The sequence below is a fragment of the Telmatherina bonti genome (genome assembly GCF_933228915.1).
Source record: "Telmatherina bonti genome assembly, chromosome: 9".
Lineage (NCBI taxonomy): Eukaryota > Metazoa > Chordata > Actinopteri > Atheriniformes > Telmatherinidae > Telmatherina > Telmatherina bonti.
Genome location: NC_136627.1, coordinates 23823014 through 23842675, shown reverse-complemented (window position 1 = coordinate 23842675; position 19662 = coordinate 23823014). Strand labels below are relative to the sequence as shown.

General features: G+C 40.5%; 1 protein-coding gene across 1 annotated transcript in view; it reads left to right on the top strand.

The window, feature by feature from the left end:
* The window catches only part of arhgap35a (Rho GTPase activating protein 35a), a 65258-nt gene that overhangs the window by 34316 nt on the left and 11280 nt on the right, over nt 1-19662 (top strand). Inside the window, exons 2-3 of the mRNA XM_079246799.1 lie at nt 10330-14179; nt 19311-19452. Coding sequence (XP_079102925.1) covers nt 10442-14179; nt 19311-19452 — 3880 coding nt within the window. The 5' untranslated portion in view covers nt 10330-10441. The remainder of the gene's footprint in view (nt 1-10329; nt 14180-19310; nt 19453-19662) is intronic.

Below are 19662 nucleotides of genomic sequence, written 5' to 3'. Positions count from 1 at the left end.
TGATCTGCTGTTTACTCATAATTGTGTTTTATGTGGCTGCTTTCCCTGCCCAGCTATGAAGTTGTGCATTTGAATACATGCAAGGCACTCATTCGAGTGATTGAAAATCTATGAAGTGTTGAATTGTTATTATTTGTTTTTATCAGACTTTGCTCCCAGAGGTAAGAGTGCAGAAGTAGCTATGATGGTAGGAAACTGAGAAAATTATTCTCACCACCTCTGGAGCTGCACTTCTTTTCTGGTATAGGTTTTTAATAGATCTATCTATCGATCGATAGATATGGATATAGAGATAGATAGATAGATATGGATATAGAGATAGATAGATAGATATGGATATAGAGATAGATAGATAGATATGGATATAGAGATAGATAGATAGATAGATATGGATATAGAGATAGATAGATAGATAGATAGATATGGATATAGAGATAGATAGATAGATAGATAGATATGGATATAGAGATAGAAATAGATAGATAGATAGATATGGATATAGAGATAGATATAGATAGATATGGATATAGAGATAGATATAGATAGATATGGATATAGAGATATAGATATGGATATATAGATATATCTATAGATAGATATATAGATATATCTATCTATATATAGAAATAGATAGATATAGATATAGATATATATAGATATAGATATAGATATATAGATATAGATATATCTATATATAGATATAGATATATAGATATAGATATATCTATATATAGATATATCTATATATAGATATAGATATATCTATATATAGATATAGATATAGATAGATATAGATAGATATATATATATAGATATATTTATAGATATATATATAGATATATAGAGATATATAGAGATATAGATATATATAGATATATAGAGATATAGATATATATAGAGATATAGATATATAGAGATATATATATATATATATATATATATATATATATATATATCTATATAGATATAGATATATATATATCTATATAGATATAGATATAGATATAGATATATAGATATATATATAGCTATAGATATATATATATAGATATATAGAGATATATATATATATAGATATATAGATATATAAATATCTATATATATATATATATATATAGATATATATAATACAAACTACAAGCAATCTGATTTTACACTTCACACACACACATTCATACACACAATTCCTGACAAGCCAATCAAACCAGCAGTACAGCCTGGCAGCAAATTCAGGTGAAAGATTATAGACTTGACTCTGGAGACCCACCTGCCAGCCTCCTCGGAGCAGAGTTCAGTCAAAACTGCTATGTATGCATGAGTTTGTCTCCAGTTTGAAAACTTGCCACTTGCCTTCACCCCCTCCTGTTGAGTGCATTTGACATATTTGCATGTTATCCGTCCGTGTTGTAGCTTTTTGTTTGCGCTGTTGCATTGAATTTGGCTGGGAGAACAGTACAGCTGTATTGGATGTCTGAGTGTGTGTATACAGTTGTGCTGATGCAGACAAGCCTTCAAACAAGGGAGCAGGGATCAGATGTATGCTAATATCACCAGCAGACAGTCTGCTAGTCTGACAGGGGCCAGGCCGCAAGGTTAGGGACTAATGCAGCAGGAGGAAGAGATGAGAAACGGAGCACAGCACAGTCATGCAAAGACACAGGGAGAAGGAGAGGGAAATGGGGCTGAATTACACAAAGGCCTGTCGCATCGGCAGAAATTAGGAGTAAGCCAGTTCATGCCTGGCAGAGGGAATTAAGAAACAGGGAGAGAGAACGTCCACAGATGAGCTTTTGTGCCAGAGGAAAACACAGGCTGGTCTGTCTCCCTGACCATGCATGCAAAGCAACATGTGTTGTTTATGTTGCATAGCTCGTTGATCAGGAAAATTCTGGAGCAAATTTTTCCACGTAACACAGCGGATCTAGGATGAGCACAGCTTTCTTTGTTTAGCTATGAAAATCCCATTTTGTAGTTTTCTGTAACATCTAAGCTGCAGCCAGTGCTTATTTTCATTTCATGTTCTTATTTTTTGAAAATGGGTATTTTTAATTCTATTGTTCATGGCCAAATGTTTGCTTAATCCATCAACTTTAACACTGTAATTAAACATTGTTGTGGAAACGCAATGTGGCAAACGTGGATCACATGCTCTCTGAAAGAAACATTATTTGTCATACATTTATCAGGCAACGAAATAAAAAATTATAGGTAAACAAAATTCCTTGCAGCTTTCAATGATTGTTTCTTTATAGATTAAAGAAGTAATTATTCAGGGTTGCCAGAGTCAGAGAGCTGGTGTCACAGTTTGCTAAGCTGTAGCTTCTGAAACACTGTGACCTCTCACTTTTCACTTGGTTTGCTGTCAGCTTGGAGAGAATTGACCTTATCAGAAGAAAGACCCACACTGAGTTCTTGTGCATCTCAGTACGTGTGTGTGTGCACATTTATTACTGAAACTACCTAAATAAATTAAAAAAAAAATATATATATATAAAAATTGCTTAATAAACATATTTATGGCAACATTATAATACACAAAAATGTTGTAATAATTGGTTTCTGTCATCATGTTCAACTGTTTCAAATGAACTGTATAATAAAAGTAATTTCATAATTTACTTTTCCCACTTGAATTTTCAGTTTAATTCATTAGCTGGCTTTATTTTATTTCTTTACACGTTCATTTGAATCTATATATTTTTTTGTACTTTTTTACATTTTCTTATCTCTAATGATGTTTTCTGTAATACACTTTTTGACTTCTCAGTCAAATTTACAGTGGGGCTACAAAGTTTGGGCACCCCTGGTAAAAATTTATTTTAATGTGCCAAAAAGAAGCTAACAAAAGATGGAACATCTCCAAAAGGCGTCAAATTACAGATTAGACATTCTGATAACACGTCAAAAGAAGTTCAATCTTATTTCCATCATTTTAACTTTTAAAATAACAGAAAACAAAAAATGACCTCTGCAAAAGTTTGGGCACCCTGCATAGTTAGTACCTTCTATTCCCCCATTTGGCAAGTATGACAGCTTGTAAACACTTTTCATAGCCAGCCAATAGTCTTTCGAATCTTGTTTGAGGTATCTTCCCCCGTTTTTTCTTGCAAGTCTTCCAGATCTTTAAGATTTCTGGGCCATCTGTGACGCACTGCTCTTTTAAGGTCTATCCATAGACTTTCAATTATGTTGAGGTCAGGAGATTGTGAAGGCCATGGCAAAACCTTCAGTTCATGCCTCTTGATGTAATCCACCCTGGATTTTGAGGTGTTTTTAGGATCATTATCCATTTGTAGACGCCATCCTCTCTTTAACTGCAGCTTTTTCACAAATGGCATTAGGCTAGCATCCAAAATTTGCTCAAATCCCATTGAATCAATTTTTCCTTCTTCTCTTGACGTTCCCTGTGCCACTGGCTGCAGTACCAACCCCAAAGCATAATTGATCCACCCCCATGCTTAACAGTTGGATAGAGGTTCTTTTCATTAAATTATGTGCCCTTTCTTCTCCAAATGTACCTGCACTCATTCCAGCCAAAAGGTTCAAATTTTAACCTCATCAATCCACGGAACTTGTTTCCAAAATGCATCAGGCTTGTCTATATGTTCCTTTGCAAACTTCAAATGCAGATTTTTGTGGTGAGGACGTAAAAGAAGTTTCCTTCTGATGACTCTTCCATGAAGACCATATTTGTACAAGTACCTCTTTATAGTGGAATAGTGCACCATGACTCCAGTATCAGCCCGGTCTTCCTGGAGGGATTGTGCAGTCAAACTTGGGTTTTGACTTGCTTTTCTTACAATCTTGCAAACTGTTCTGTCTGATATTTTTCTTGGTCTTCCAGATTTTGCTTTAACTTCCTCTGTTCCCAATGACCGCCATTTCTTGATTACATTCGGAACAGAGGATATTAGCATCTGAAAACACTTTTCTATTTTCTTACACCCTTCTCCTGCTTTGTGAGCATCAACTATTTTCAGTTTCAGTGTTCTTGACAGCTGCTTAGAGGAACCCATGGTGCCGATTGTTGAGGCAAGGCCAGATGAGTCTGAGCATTTAATACCTTTGAGATTGACATCACCTGGTCTTTCCAGACACTAACTGTAAACAATCCTGGACACTGTTAGGTCTCTGTTGTCAAATTGGGGCGTACAAGGTAGTAACTCTGCAGGGTGCCCAAACTTTTACAGACGCCATATTTTGTTTTCTGTTATTTTGAAGGTTTAAATGATGGAAATAGGATGTAACTTTTTTTGACATGTTACAAGAATGTCTAAACTGTACTTTTATGCCTTTTTGAGATTTTCCATCTTTTTAAAGCTCCTTATTTGCACATTAAAATAAATTTTTACCAGTGGTGCCCAAACTTTGGAGCCCCACTGTATGTTCTCGTTATTTTCAACCCAATAACTTCTGTCTGTTTCTCCAAGTGCATTTATTTCAATGTTTCTACTTTACAGTTCTCTGTCTCTTTTTTTACATTTCTCTATGGATTTCTGCCTTGTTTTGTAAATGAGGGGGTCTTGTTAATGGCCTTGCCCACACTACAGGGTGCAACAGTAAAGGGCTTACCACATCATATAATGTTTTGTTAAAAAAAAAAAAAAAAAAATCAGTCGTATAGAATTTATTGCCATATTTAAGTATTTATTTAATAATAATTTACTTTAGATTTTGGCTGTTCTATAGACAGACACATAGTTTGTGTCTGGAAGAGCATATTTATGCAATAGTAGTCTGAATTCATATCTGTCATTGTCCACGTTTCCAGGACACTAAATTTAGCTCTGCTATCGGTAAGGCCTTCTTGTGTGGCTGAAGAGGTTAAACCACAGTGACACTCTACATCTTTGCCCTTCTCACTTTTTCACTCTGCTCTCCAAATAGGCTTCCTATTCTACCTAGATCTTTTCATTATCTTGCCAAAACCTCATTCCTTCCAGTCTTGGCTCTTTCACTTTTTTGTTATAGTCTTGAATTACTGATAAGACTGTGAATAGTCTTGTCTGTACTGTTCATGATACCTTGCAGCCTCAGTATCTGAAGTTTTTGCTTTTGTCTTTGTCCCTCTTCTCTCCCCACCAATGCTGTTCAGCATTCTTCTTCACTGTGCCTGCCTGTCTTCTGATCTCATCAGGGGGTCCATCAGCAACATGCCATTGAATCTGCAGCCACATGCAAAAGGGATGTGAAAATGTAGCCAAAGGCTTGTTAGATGGCAGTGGCTCACTAACAGCTGTGATGCTGAACATAACTATTTCTGCATGCTGCAGCAGTAATTAATGAGGTCTAAAGTTGTGACATTGTGCAACAGTAGAATATTTGGAATTTCAGATAGTCTGTGTGCTCCGTGTTCCTGTACACATTTGTCAATATGCAAATGTGCAGTGCGATAGTGCAGCCGTAGGGGATTTGCTTTTTGCTTTTCATTTCATGTTGTTATATCACCATGTCATCGGATCATGCTAATGCACAAACAGCCCCACTGGTGGATATGAAAATGGAAAGATGCAAATAGCCACGGCTAATCCACCAACTGCCTATAATCCCGGTCACAACTTACCAACTGTACTGGATATGTGATGGCCTTTTGATTGCTACATGTGTGACTACATAGTTTTCTTTTTTTAGACATTGTCTTGACAAAGCATTACTTGAAAATACTTTGATTCAGGCTGTATTGTGTTATTTTATAATTCATTTATTACAGTTGGATCTGCTTGTGTGGTTTGGCTGGTGTGTTTTGTTTACCAGGCTGCATGTGAAATACAATAGCGGCTGGATGATTGTAGAGTATTTATTTTGTTCTATTGATGCATGCGCACAGAGGGAAAATTTGGATTTCTTGTTTGAGCGATGGATAGATGCAACACATTTGTGGAAAAGACAAATGACTGCTGTTTTAGCAGATGCAGTGTGAACACACACCGCGGAGGGCTTCATACAAGAAGCAGACTGTGCAGCTTGTGGCAGCACCTACATATAAATATGTTTATATGAGTAAATATTTAACACACATGTAGGCGCTTTGTGGCCGAGCACTATATTATGTTTCAGCCAGCATTCATGTCCTATTGTTTACATCTTTCCGTTATTCTGCCAGTCCAGTGAGAAAGCACAGCATGAGCATGAGGTGGTGTCAGTGTGAAGACAGTCCCCACCCATCCATAGCCCCAGTGCTTTGGCCAGCTTCCTAGTGTCTTACTAATGGACAACAAGTCTCCAGAGAGGACAAGTGAAAGAAAAGGGGGTGTTGTAATATGGAAGAGACGGAGAGGATGGAAAGAAAATCTTAACAGATGTTGACAGGAATTCTATAAAATTATGGTAAATGAACATATTTAATACCAAAAACAAAAAATTTTCCCCTTCTGCCTCTGTCATCATCACCGGCATCACTCTGCTTCATGACTAATTCATGACCTTTTGTCTCTGTCAACTCTCAGCCATTCTACCTGTATAACACTGTACTTACTGAGGTTTTGCTGGTGAAATCAGTTTTTATATTATTATGTTTATCACTTCTTTCAGAAGAATTCTGGCTTAGTCAATCAGATAAATTTGCTATTTTTGACGCAAAGTTAAGAGAAGCACTCAAGAACACTTCTAAAGTTTTCCTTCTTAAACTGTGAATATACATGCTTACTTGCAATATAGAAGAAGATATTTATTTTCTGCACACCATATAGATACTCTACAGAACCAAACTTTTATGTAGAAATGCTCCATTTATCTCTGCTTAGGTTTTCAATCAAGCATTCAGGCTACTGAAATGCCATCACAGTGAGCCTGACCATGATTACAAACTTCTGGGCAGTGCTCCTTTGCTAACTCTTGTAACTCTGTCATGAAAGGAATGTAGCTACCCCATGAAGGCTACATGTTCTCTCCTCATGAGCAGTGAAAACAGCCTCTCTCCTGCTGCCCTTTGTGACACATGTAATGATAAACTTCACGCCCTGCTGCCCAGGCATTAGCTCCAGGCTGCACTCAACACCCACAGATGCATCCCATCTTCCTGGGTCTTTCTTGTCCTTGAGACAGGCAGTGACCTAGAAAGGACTTTTACAGTAAAGGCTAGGCTACAGTTTAACAGTTTAGTAAAGGTTTGTGAAAGGAAAAAGGGATTTATATCTACAGTGAGATGGAGTTGTGGTTGTTAGACTTGCAAGTGGATGTAAATTCTCTTTGCGATTAGACATGTGGCTATATGAGGGGAATGGCCAGACCCTTAACTTATCCAGGCCTCACTACGCCTTGCTCCTTGTCACTTATGAAATTCCAGTGTGCAGCTTGCATGACCCAGTCTGCTGACCTCTCTCCCTTTGCTCCATTCCCGTTCGTCTCTATTCACTCTTTCACTTTATGCGCCCCACCTTCCCACCCTCTGTCGCTTCCGCTAGTCTTCCACTCCGTCCTACGTCACTTTATCCTCCTCTCCCTGTCCTTTAGTACATACTGTCATATTTTAAACTTGTGGGCAGATGCAGAGTTCCAGCATATCTCTGCTTCAACCCTGAACAGCCCAGGGCCTAGAGACACTGGTATGTGGCTGCACATGCGCACCAGACACCAGGCCTCAGGGTGAACCAGTAGATTGCTTGCCTGACTGCTCTGCAATAAGATTGCTACAGAGACTACTTGAGCACAGGCCATGGTAATGTTGTCTTTAAGAGAATGGCTAAATCTACTCTGTATGAAATGTTGCCCTCTGACTTCTAATGGCCATGCTAAAGGCAGACCAGAGAAAATAAAAAGCAATCTGCATTAGGTCCCCTTTGTTTACTTTTGTCACACATTGAACTGTGCTTTAAAATGTTAGCTGACTGTTTCTAAATTTATAGGAACTTGAACTTGTGGACGCACAGCAACTTAATTATATTGATGAGGTCAAAAATAGCAGATGTCAGCAGTAGGCCTACATGTGTGATTCTGCAGAGCCCAGCCAACATGTGGAATTTTTGGCTGCATCTGTTTCTGGCACCCTCCTACTGGTCACAAACATGATCACGTTCACACAAGTTTTTTTTTTAGGATTGTGATAACATGGAAATAGATTTGGGTAACCGGTGTGCAGGTATCTCTGCCAGCTCAGAAGATGGTTATTTTAAACCTTTCACTGCAGTTTACTCCACATAGATGCAGCTCACGGTATCCTTTGCAATTAAGAGTTCTCATACATCCCTGGAATCCATCCTGGTTGACACTAAAAGTCAATGTCTACTATTTAGAATAGAGTAAATGCCAGCTGCCTGATATATTGGTAATATCACTGTATTCAAGTGACAGTAAATTTATCTTTTTTGTCTGTTTGCCTGTGAGTGGGTAACACAGGAAGGAATCATTATGATAAAATGATTAGTAAGCTGAATGCATATTGTTAGAAGGCGGTAGACCACATTCGAGGAGCAAAAGGTAATGTTTTTTTGTGTGAAATGTATTTGAGGTCATCTGCTTTGTAATGTTAACATAATTAGGTCAGGACACAGGTGCGCTTGTAAGCCACTGATGCGAGCTCTCTGCAGTTCTTCTCAATAAACCAAGGCTATAGCAAATCATTTTTTAACGGTGTGTGTACATCTTTGGTGTTCGGGCTTAACACAGATTTCAGTGCAGGCAAAGAACTGTGAACAGACATCTAAACATTATCCAAAAGACAATCATAAAATAATATTTCCCAGTTCATATAATCTATTTGCATCTATTGAAAATCAAGTTGTGATGCACGTGAGACACAGTGTGTTATCACAGGGATCTGGTCTGTCTCTGGGTGCCTTGATTAATTTTTCATGCCGGTTTTCACTACAAGTATCAAAACACTAAATATTCTTTTTCATCTTGATTACCTTTTTCTGCTGCCACTTGCTGTTGCACCTGCAGAAGTGCAGGTAATGGGTGGGGTGGGGTCTTGTCCTACAATGTTAGTAAATGGCCTTATTGGAAATTGACTCGGTATATTACTTGAACTGATGGCTTTGTAGTTTAAATTGCGGCTTTTCAAATAAAAATCAGGATGTGCAGCAGTTGCTGCAAAGAAGGTGTAAAGTTGCATTTTTATCTTCTGCAAGTTCCACTGTTAGGTTCTTCCCACTTGCACCAGTTCTTTTCCATTGTTTCTCCCTCTGGTGTTACTGTGTTGGATTTTGAAGTTAATCTTTCCAAATCCACTGTGTTTCCGTTGTTTGACAAACTCAGTTCCAGAGCAAAAAGAGGCTTTGTGTGCTTTTGAGCTCTCTGTCAGAGGAGCTATTCATGATTAATGGCAGTTTTAATGTCTTTTTTACTACATTAATGCCTGAATCTTGACATGGAGCGGGGGGTTTTGTCCTTCATGTCTGCTGGTTGGTTTTACAGCTTCAGGGGATTTTTATTTTTTACAAATAGTGCTGTCAGAAAGGGCCATTTCATTAAGAGCACCCCCATCCCTCATCTTGTTTGTCTTGCCAATTTATTTTAACATCTGATCTGCTAATAGAGTATGTGACATTAAAATCAGCCTCTGAACTAAGCCCCTCCATAAGCTCCTATGTGTATGTTTCTTTTTCTTGCTTGCACTGCACCGTTTTATCTTGTCAAATTAAGTTAAGTTACTCTTATGTGAAGACGATGGTGGTGGGGCATTAGAGAACTCTGATCTGTTGGGCAAGAAACATAGGAAAACATGTTTTTGATGGAGATGAGTCAGCCAACAGGCAAAGCAGCCTTTTAAAATGCAGATGGCTTTCCCTAGTTGGCCAATTAGTAACTTTAGCTCTGGAACACTTTTGTGCTTTCATCTTCTTGTGTGTATCTTTCATTTAGGTTGCGGGGAGCCTACTGTGCCTGTTTCCACAAGTGTGGGATAGTGTCTTTGTGTGCATTCATGTCTATTTGCTGCAATAGTAAAAACCACATGACTTTATTTTAATTTTGCTGGCAGCAAGATGATCATCCATACTTTTGGATGTCAGATAATAAGCCAAAACACACAGAGACACACACGGATATATTAGAATGAAATGTGGAAGTCTGCACTGTTAACAATGCAGTCCTGGCAGAATTTAAATAAAATGAGTCAAACTTAGAGGAAAAAAAGCACCTTTAACTGAGCTACAACTGGGTTACGTAATGCGCAACACTCCAGCAGCTTTGCCACTGACCTCAATCTTTTTAGGAAACATTCAGTGGAGAAATAGGATCACAGATTAAACATTATTAACAGCACCCAGGCACACAGTAGGAATTTAGCTGAGAGACATAATAGCTCTCCAATAATGAAGCATGTCAGTGAAAAATATTTTTTTCAGTCTTTCTGTAGACTAATGCTCTCCCTTCTTTCTCTCTTTACAGGGCCAGACCCCAGCCTAGAGAGTTCTTATTGCATGGAAACCCTGCTTCCTTGGCAGCTTCCTCCTCTCCCTAGAGCTATCAGCCAGCATGGCAGGATGAGCCTTTGCCAGCGATGATGATGGCCAAAAAACAAGATGCCCGGACACCCACCTACAACCTGGTCGTGGTTGGGCTGTCCGGCACAGAGAAGGAGAAAGGCCAGTGTGGCGTGGGCAAGTCCTGCCTCTGCAACCGCTTTGTTCGGCCAAGTGCAGATGACTTCTACCTAGACCACACCTCTGTTCTAAGTACCAGTGACTTTGGAGGGCGCGTGGTGAACAATGACCACTTCCTGTTTTGGGGAGAGGCTGGGAGGACCATGGAGGAGGGGCCGGAATGCCGCATCAGTGTAGTGGAACAGACGGAGTTCATCGATGATCAGACATTCCAGCCACACCGCAGCACAGCACTCCAGCCGTACATAAAGAGGGCAGCTTCCACTAAGCTTGCTTCAGCTGAAAAGCTGATGTACTTCTGCACTGATCAGCTGGGGCTGGAGCAGGATTTTGAGCAAAAGCAAATGCCTGAAGGCAAGCTTATGGTGGATGGCTACTTACTCTGTGTGGATGTTAGTAGGGGTATGAACCGTAGCTTTGAGGATCAGATGAAGTTTGTTAGCAACCTGTATAACCAGCTGGCCAAAACAAAAAAGCCTGTGGTACTAGTTCTCACCAAATGCGATGAAGGAGTTGAGCGCTATATTAAAGACTCTCACACTTTTGCCCTAGCCAAGAAAAACCTACAGGTGGTAGAAACATCAGCGCGCTCTAATGTCAATGTTGACCTAGCTTTTCTTACATTGATCCAACTAATAGACAAGAGCAGGGGAAAGCCCAAGATTATCCCTTACTTTGAAGCACTGAAACAACAGAGTCAACAAATTGCCTCAGCCAAAGACCGCTATGAGTGGCTAGTCAACCGAATTGTAAAAAACCACAATGAGACTTGGCCTGCTGTCAGCCGTGGCATGCAGTCGGCCCCTGAGTACAGAGAATATGTGTTTCTTGAGGGAACAGCTAAAGCCAAGAAGCTCTTCCAGCAGCATGTGCACAGACTGAAACAAGAGCACATAGAGAAACGTAGGAAGACCTATCTAAGTACTCTGCCACAGGCCTTCTCTGTACTTTTACCAGAGTTGGATGAGATAGACCACTTAACCTGGTCTGGGGTTCAGAAATTTCTGGAGACAAAGAGAGAATTCTCCCAGTGGTTTGTAGTACTAGATGATACCCCCTGGGAGACCACACCACACATTGACAACATGGAGAATGACAGAATCCCTCAAGACCTCCTGGAGACCCCAGCAGCTGAAAGTAGCTACAAGACCCATCTGGAGCAACTAAGGAATGAGCGCAAAAAGGCTGAGATGAGATGGGAGTTCAAGGAAAAACTAAGTGTTTCTCCTTTCATCACACCAGGGAAACCGTGGGAGGAGGCCCGAAGTTTTATCATGAATGAAGAGTTCTACCAATGGCTGGATGAAGCTGAATACTTGGATATCTACAATAAGCATCAGAAGGAAATTATTGACAGGGCCAAAGAAGACTTCCAGGAACTGCTTCTTGAATACTCTGAGCTCTTTTATGAGCTAGAAGTAGATGCAAAACCAAGTAAAGAGAAAATGGGGGCCATTCAAGAGGTGCTGGGTGAAGAGCAAAGATTTAAAGCCCTGCAGAAGCTGCAGGCGGAAAGGGATGCTCTCGTACTCAAACATATCCACTTTGTCTACCATCCAACAAAAGATACTTGTCCCAACAGCCCCCACTGTGTGGACAGTAAGATAGAGCAGATCCTGGCCTCCAGGTACCCCACCCGTTACCCATCATCCGACACTGCAAGAGTGGAGGGGGGCAGAGCTGAGCGGATAAATCTTGTCATCTTGGGAAAAGATGGGCTCGCCAGAGAGATGGCAAATGAGATAAGAGCCCTGTGCACCAGTGATGACCGGTACGTGTTAGATGGCAAGATTTATGAGTTAACTCTTCGCCCCATAGAGGGAAATGTACGTCTGCCAGTCAATTCCTTCCACACACCAACCTTTACACCCCATGGCTGCTTATGTTTGTATAATTCAAAGGAATCCCTCTCCTATGTTGTTGAGAGTTTAGAGAAGCTTAGAGAGTCAACTATTAGCAGAAGGGAAAGGGAAAACAGCTTAGCTCAACTGCCGCTGTCCCTCCTTCTGGTCACTAAGCGTGGGGTGGGGTCTATAGGAGACATTGGAGGGGAGACGGCTCAAACTCTTATACAGCAAGGGCAGCAGGAGGCTGCAAAGCTACAGTGCACCTACCTAGACCCTGCCTCTCCAGGCATGGGTTATGGTCGCAGTGTCAGTGAGAAGCAGATAAACCTGATGCTGAGAGGTCTCTTAGAAACACGAAGAAATGTTGGTAGCAGCTCCCCTCCATTACCTCCTTCATCATCTGCCTTCAGAGAGTCTCAGTCCCAGCCCATGCTCGAGGCAGATCTAAGGATAGTCATGTGCCTAATGTGTGGAGACACATATGATCTAGACCAACTCCTTGCTCCTTTCCTTTCACCTCAGCATTGTCGTCCTGCTTCCAATTTAAGCTGTGGCACATCAGTTCTTCTGGATCTGAATATAGGAGGTCAGAGGCAGAACATTGAGTTGTCAGTGCTGTCCTTCCATTCCTCTTTCTCCCTCCGGAAAACCGGGCTGGTCCATGGATACATTGCAGTTTACTCTGCTCGTCGCAAAGCCTCTATGGAGACATTGTGTGCATTCTTATGTGAAGTCCAAGACATCATCCCAGTCCAGCTGCTAGCAGTAGGAGAAAGTCAGATGGAGCTGTCGGACTCTGAATCAGCCAAGGAGCAGGTCAGCCAAGGAGAGGAGCTGGCTCAAGAAATAGATGCCAGGTTTAACACAGTGATATGTGGACATGGAGGAGTTGTAGGGGGACTTCACAAGATAGATCTTTTTCAACACTTTTTCATGGAGGTGGTAGAAAAACGTACTATTGTTGAGGCCACACACATGTATGATAATGTGGCTGAGGCATGTATCAATGAGAGCATCAGCCCTCGCCGCGGCTCTCCAAGTCCAGTCAACATTCATTTGGACTCAGAGGATGATATTGATCCATCACCACCATACCCTACACTTAGGGAAGAGGGTAGTCTCAGCTCCCACCTGGCAAGCTTCAAGCTGCCAGATCTGGATTCGAGTGATACATTCTCTGTCATTTCAGAGCTTAGCACTTTTGAGAGCAAGCTGAACAACAGAATCCCCCCACAAGTGAAGCCCAAGCCAGTCTGTAAAGTTAACCTAAGTCCCTATGTGGACCCACAGGGAGGCACGAACCGACGTTCCTTGCCACAGGCTGTAACTTGGGCTCCAGGCAGCGATGGCGGTTATGACCCTTCAGACTATGCAGAACCCATGGATGCTGTGAGCAAACCTCGGCCAACAGAGGAGGAGAATATTTACTCTGTACCCCATGACAACAAACAGGGCAAAATTATCACCATCCGCAATGCTAACAAAGGACATGCCAATGGAAGTGCTGGGGGAAATGGGTCAGACAGTGAAGACGACAGAAGCTCAGTGGATCACAGGAGAAAGTTGTCTGCTATTGGGGTAAAGCCAAAGCTTTACAGGGACAGATCTAAACGGCTTGGGAAGTTCAGTAGTTTTAGGACAAGCTTCTCTATTGGGAGTGATGACGAGATGGGAGGTCCATCAAAAACTAGTCAAGATGAAGGAGCAGGACCCCAGAAGGACAACTCTGGTGAGAGTGAGGATCCTAAACGAAGGAATATTCTCAAGAGCCTTCGCAGAACTACAAAGGTTAGTAATTTTGCATGGATTGCATGTGGTCTAAATATTACAGATGTCTGGGGTGTGTTAAGTAACTTATAGCCATTTTCCATTAGAATCAGATTGTCTGAACTTAACTCTCCTTGGCTCAGTTTGTAGGGTTTTCCACTAGGCTTTTGTACCTGTGTACTTTTTTTTTTAACTCCTCAGCCGAGGTTCTAAGCAAGCTGAGTCGGGTTGCGTGTGACGTTGCCTGACTGCATGCCACTATTGGTCAGGGACGTGGCAAATCAGAGGTCAGGGTCAGTGAATGACATCACTGGACGAGTGACTCCAACTCGCAAGTTGTTTATATTACATCACAAGCAATGGCGCAACAAAAGTCTGTTCCATGGTCCAACACTGAGGTGGAGACATTTCTTTGCTTGGTTGCTGAGGAAAGGATACAAAGGGAACTAGATGGAGTGACATGAAATGAAAAGATCTATCAAGAGCTTTCCGACTTAATGGCTACGGGAACCAACAGAGTTTTCAGCAGTGTCAAAAGAACCTGAAAAAGCTCAAAAGTGACTATTGGCAGTTCATGGACCACAATGGTCTGAGTGGATCAAACAAACCAGACTGGAAGTGGTTTCAACAAATGGATACAATTTATAGTCAGCGATCGGCAAGCCACAGACCAAGTAGCAGATTGCCTCTAGGTCCTGTGTTGTGTTGTTACAGGGCTTGTCGTGCACAACACTGACGTCAGTGATTTCACACAAACCCTGCCCATTTTATACCTGGTACTAAATTGTAATGAAAAAGAAACAAGACCAAGCTGAGACGAGTTGAGGCGAGTTAAGCTGATACAAACTGATACTAATGGAAGAGAGGCATAAAAGAATATACTAGGTTAAATTAGATCATTATTTTTTTTATTTATGAACAGTCAGATTCCAAAATTATGGAACTGATTCAGTGCTGAAATACTTATAAAATATTGAGTTTTCTGTTAACCTCAAATGATCATACTGTATTAAGATATTTGGCTGTGAGCCTCAGAGTAGGACATTCTTTTTTAAGCAAAACACTCAATTTTATCTAATGAAATTTTAGCAGTACAGGATTCGGTTCACTTATACCTCTCCGTGTGGAACTAAGCACATTTAGAGACCAAAAACCCCCAATATTATTACTTTTTGGCTGAAACTCATCTCTTGTTTGCTTAGTTGGATAACTGTTTATTACAAAAGTGGAGGAAACATTGGATTCAGTATCATCTTTTCTCTCTGAAGTTGAGCTCAGTGAAAGGATGTCATACTGCAGGGATTCCTCTGAACTATAAGCCTGCCATATTTTTCCCTGACTGCTCAGCAGGAACTTTCTAAGCCAGCCAGATCACCAGAGGGAACAGAGTCTGTCACTGTACCTCTAAACCAGAAATCAGCAACAATATACTCTGCTGTTTTATCTGTTTGTGCACACGCAGTCATGGTTGTAACTGATTTTGCATTATACCTAAGCTGGCTTACTACTGCGAGATGTCTTCATCTTCTTAGTCTTTGTGTAGGAAGGAATTCCAACATGTTATCTCAGCAAGTAAGATGTTAACACCCTCCTTTCAGGACAGAATAGCACTTGCAAACGAGTAAAAATCTCAGCCAATAGGTTTTTGTTCAACATGAAAACTATCCTTCAATTATGATTCACAAAATGCGATTGTTTAGTCTTGTTTACATGATCTCAAGAAGAGATTCCTTTATGTTTATGTATTTGCCTCGTAACAAAATGCTGTTTAGTGATGGACACCAATGGTATCTTTTTGTTAAGGCAGCATTGTTCACACATTATATTTTGTAGCACTGCAGTGAAATATGAGCCAAAGCTTGTCAACTTGCTCCCAATTCATTCCTGTCAGTTTGGCTTTCTTTACTTCCTTCCTTTCATTCTCTCCTTTATGTTCTGTCTTCTCGTCTTGCTGATTCATACTTTTCTCTGTTCACATTCCTGTCATTCTTTTTCTGTTCTCTTTAAGCCCCCATTTCCTTTACCCTTCTTTCATGGAGTTTCATGAAGTTTTTATATACATATTTATATTATATTATATATATATACATATATATATATATGTGTGTGTGTGTGTGTGTGTGTGTGTGTGTGTGTGTGTGTGTGTGTGTGTGTGTAATGTATATGTATATATAATCCCCAGATCTTTTTGGGATATAATGTCTCATTTTCACTGAACTCTGTCTCTCTGTGTCCTACTTGTTTCTCACCCATGATGTTAGCCTGGTATGCTGTTCATTCATACGTATGGTGTGGTACAAAAGTGCCAGCTGGACAGGAGATACAGCTGTGTATGTTGTACTTGTGCGTCTGTGATAATTACCATGGCTGTCAGGAGGGTGGAATGGGAGGAGGATGATAAATGTTTTCACACACTCAGCTGTGATGTCCAAGTACCTGTGTGGTTCAACTGCCTGGACTACATTCTGTTGTATTTAACACCATTCGTCTGCCTGAAAGAGCAAAGATGACTCAATCAAAAAGCAGCAGCAAAATTTGTTGGTCAGACAGACTTGCCTATCAAGTGGACCACACAGTTGAACCCTCACCTTATCAAGCACAATTCCCATTAGTTCTGAACCTTACTGGACCCTGTGATTTGAATAGGCAAATTGAAAAGAGGACCTATATTACATTATTAACACACATGGTTTTTTTAAAAAAAATATTTTTATATTTTTTTCCCATTTCTTACAACAAATATACTTGTCACATCATTTGAGCACCGTGATTTTCTTTTTTATATCAACCCAAACACCACCCTTGCCTCCTATATACAATCTCACTCTCTCTAAAAATGAATAAATAAATAATAATTTTACACATATTCATACATGCACGCTCACACATACATATACATGCAGACACATACGCACAATATATTGTGTACATTTACTTATTCATAATTTATTAAACACACACATTTTAAAATTAAACCAAAGAAAAAAATAAGCACAGTAGAGAGTGAATCATTGCATTAAGTAGGTTTATAGTGCACATATCCATGTTATAGGTTTTATGGATTTATTATGGTTGTTGGAAAGGATCAAATTCCATCACCTCTTTAAAAGCGTATGTCTCATTGATTAGAGTCTATTTCCAATCTGCTGTGACATAAAATGACCTCAGGATAAAACTTAGTGGCATTATTTGGATCTGGTGGGGAGATTTGTGGCAGTTTGTGTGGCATGTGCCAGTTTATACAAAGAATGTTTTAGGGCAAAGCAGAGTTTTAGCTGTGTTAAATATGAAGGTTTGGATTGTTATTATGTAAACATTTAGTTTTGATGGAGGCTCAGGATTACTGTTACAATGTCACAGTGAGTTTGGGAAAGTAGATTCAGTGTGTGTTGCCCCCCCCACCCCCTTAACCTCAGGCGTTCACCAACTGTGTCTGTCCAGATCACCCTCTCTCGGTGAGAGGCCGGAAACATTTTTCCTCTCTCCTGCAGCTTTTTAAAAAATCTCCTCAGGCAGCAAGAGGAATGCCTCAGATTCTTCAGTCACCTAGTTTATCCTGTGCCTTCATGCAAGAAATAACAGGGACAGTGACAGTCAAGGAAAAGGCCAAAACAAAGTCACGGAACCAAAATACAATGTAAAGGGAAAAGAAGGGACTTGTGATTTTTAGCTTCTCACAGTGTGCAGTGTATGTAAATGCTCACCGTGGTGTCTGTATGTTATTACTAAGGATATGTTTGTTTCTGTTTATGTGGAAAAGGTTTTGGCTATGTAGTGCTGGCAACATATCCTGTCTCAGTCAACAACAGAAAGGAGTAGCCAGAAGGCAAAACTGCAGGGTGAAAAGACAGTAAGAGAGAGAAGTGCACGCATGCAATATGGTCACACTGATGGGACTGACATTATGAGCTGCTACTTTTTTGGTGTTTAATATTACAGACATTTTAATCCAAGTAAGACCTCATACGGGTTTTTTCTGTACATGTTCAAACACAAGTACACTTTTACAAGAAATATGAACAAATACGTCTTGTTAAATGCATTAAAATGCATTTTTGTACATTGTTAAACATTGTTAGAGGAGGAGGTATCTGCGCGTGATAAGCAGAGGAATTCCAGCTAGGAGTCTGTTCATGCGGGGTTATTATAGTTAAATTATAGTTAACACAAGAACAGTTTCTATGGATTGTTATGAAAGCTATCCTTATAAATGTAACAGTGAGTCAGAATGTGTCCTACAGGTTGGAGCAAAAGCAAATCTGAGGCAGCATGAAATACTGACTGGGTTTTTCTTTTGTTATGGGGATTTGCTTGAGAACCATTGTGAGTGAATGAACATGCCTATATGTACTGTGGAAAGCTGTGTTTGGAGTGCAGTAAGGCTAAGATGTGGAGCAGAGGACATGCCGGTGCTGCTTCTCTCTAATGAGCTCTCCTCTGTTCCTTTCCCATGCCTGTCTGTTAGGCCAGCACCGTACCCATAGCCTATGTATCCAACCAACCATGCCTCTCTGCCTCAACACCCACCCTGCCAGGGCAGTGCTTAGGGGATGGGCTGACAGACTTACCAGAGATCCAGGCCTCAGGGGCCTTCAAAACATTCCCACTGAATGCCATTAAAGTTCAGCACAATTACTGCTGATGCTTCAGCTATGCAGAAAGACAAGGAGAGTGTTGCAGGAGTGTATAAGAGGTCTCTTCACATCAAAATAAAGGGAGTTGGAAAGCAATTAAACACTGCATAAGAGGGTTTGACGATGTGGCCGCTACAGGGCAGTAAAACTAAACCTAGAATACCAAAGGAAGGAAATATGAGTCAATGCAGATCACCGATGCACAGATAACAGAGCAGGTTTGAATACAGGAATGCATGATAACTTATCGGTTTAACATTTAAAAGAATGCATGGGATGGGTATGTGCATGCATGTTTGTCCTTTCTCTAAAAACCTAAACCAAACTGCATAACCTTTAAACGAGGTGGTGGTTTTATACAACTAAATCAAACTGTTATAGGAAAAATGCCCTCAGGCTCAGTGTCTGTTCAAAAATGCGTGTCTGTGTCAGTGGTGTCCATGCACGTCAGTCTCAAATTAACTTGTGTTTTTATGATTGCTCCCACTGATCTGTATTTTCCTTCTACTATTTTTCAGAAACCACGATCCAAACCCAGGCACTCCATCTCAAAACCCATTGAAAGCAACTACTTTGGCATGCCCCTGGGCACCGTGGTCACCCTTGAGAGACCGATCCCAGTCTTCATTGAGAAGTGCATCCGCTTTATTGAGACCACAGGTAAGAGTCGGTTTTTCTTGTCTGAGTACAGATTTAGAATGGCTTCAGGAGTGACACATCACAGGCTGTTCTGTCATGACATATCACCACTCGTAAATACTTTTGGGTCTGCTCTGCCTCTGCATGTATTGCACACACCTCAGTTCCTTTCTCTTAGTCAGACTTCTCTTTTCCTTTTCTTTTTTTTTCTGTGCTGCATTTTTCCCTTAT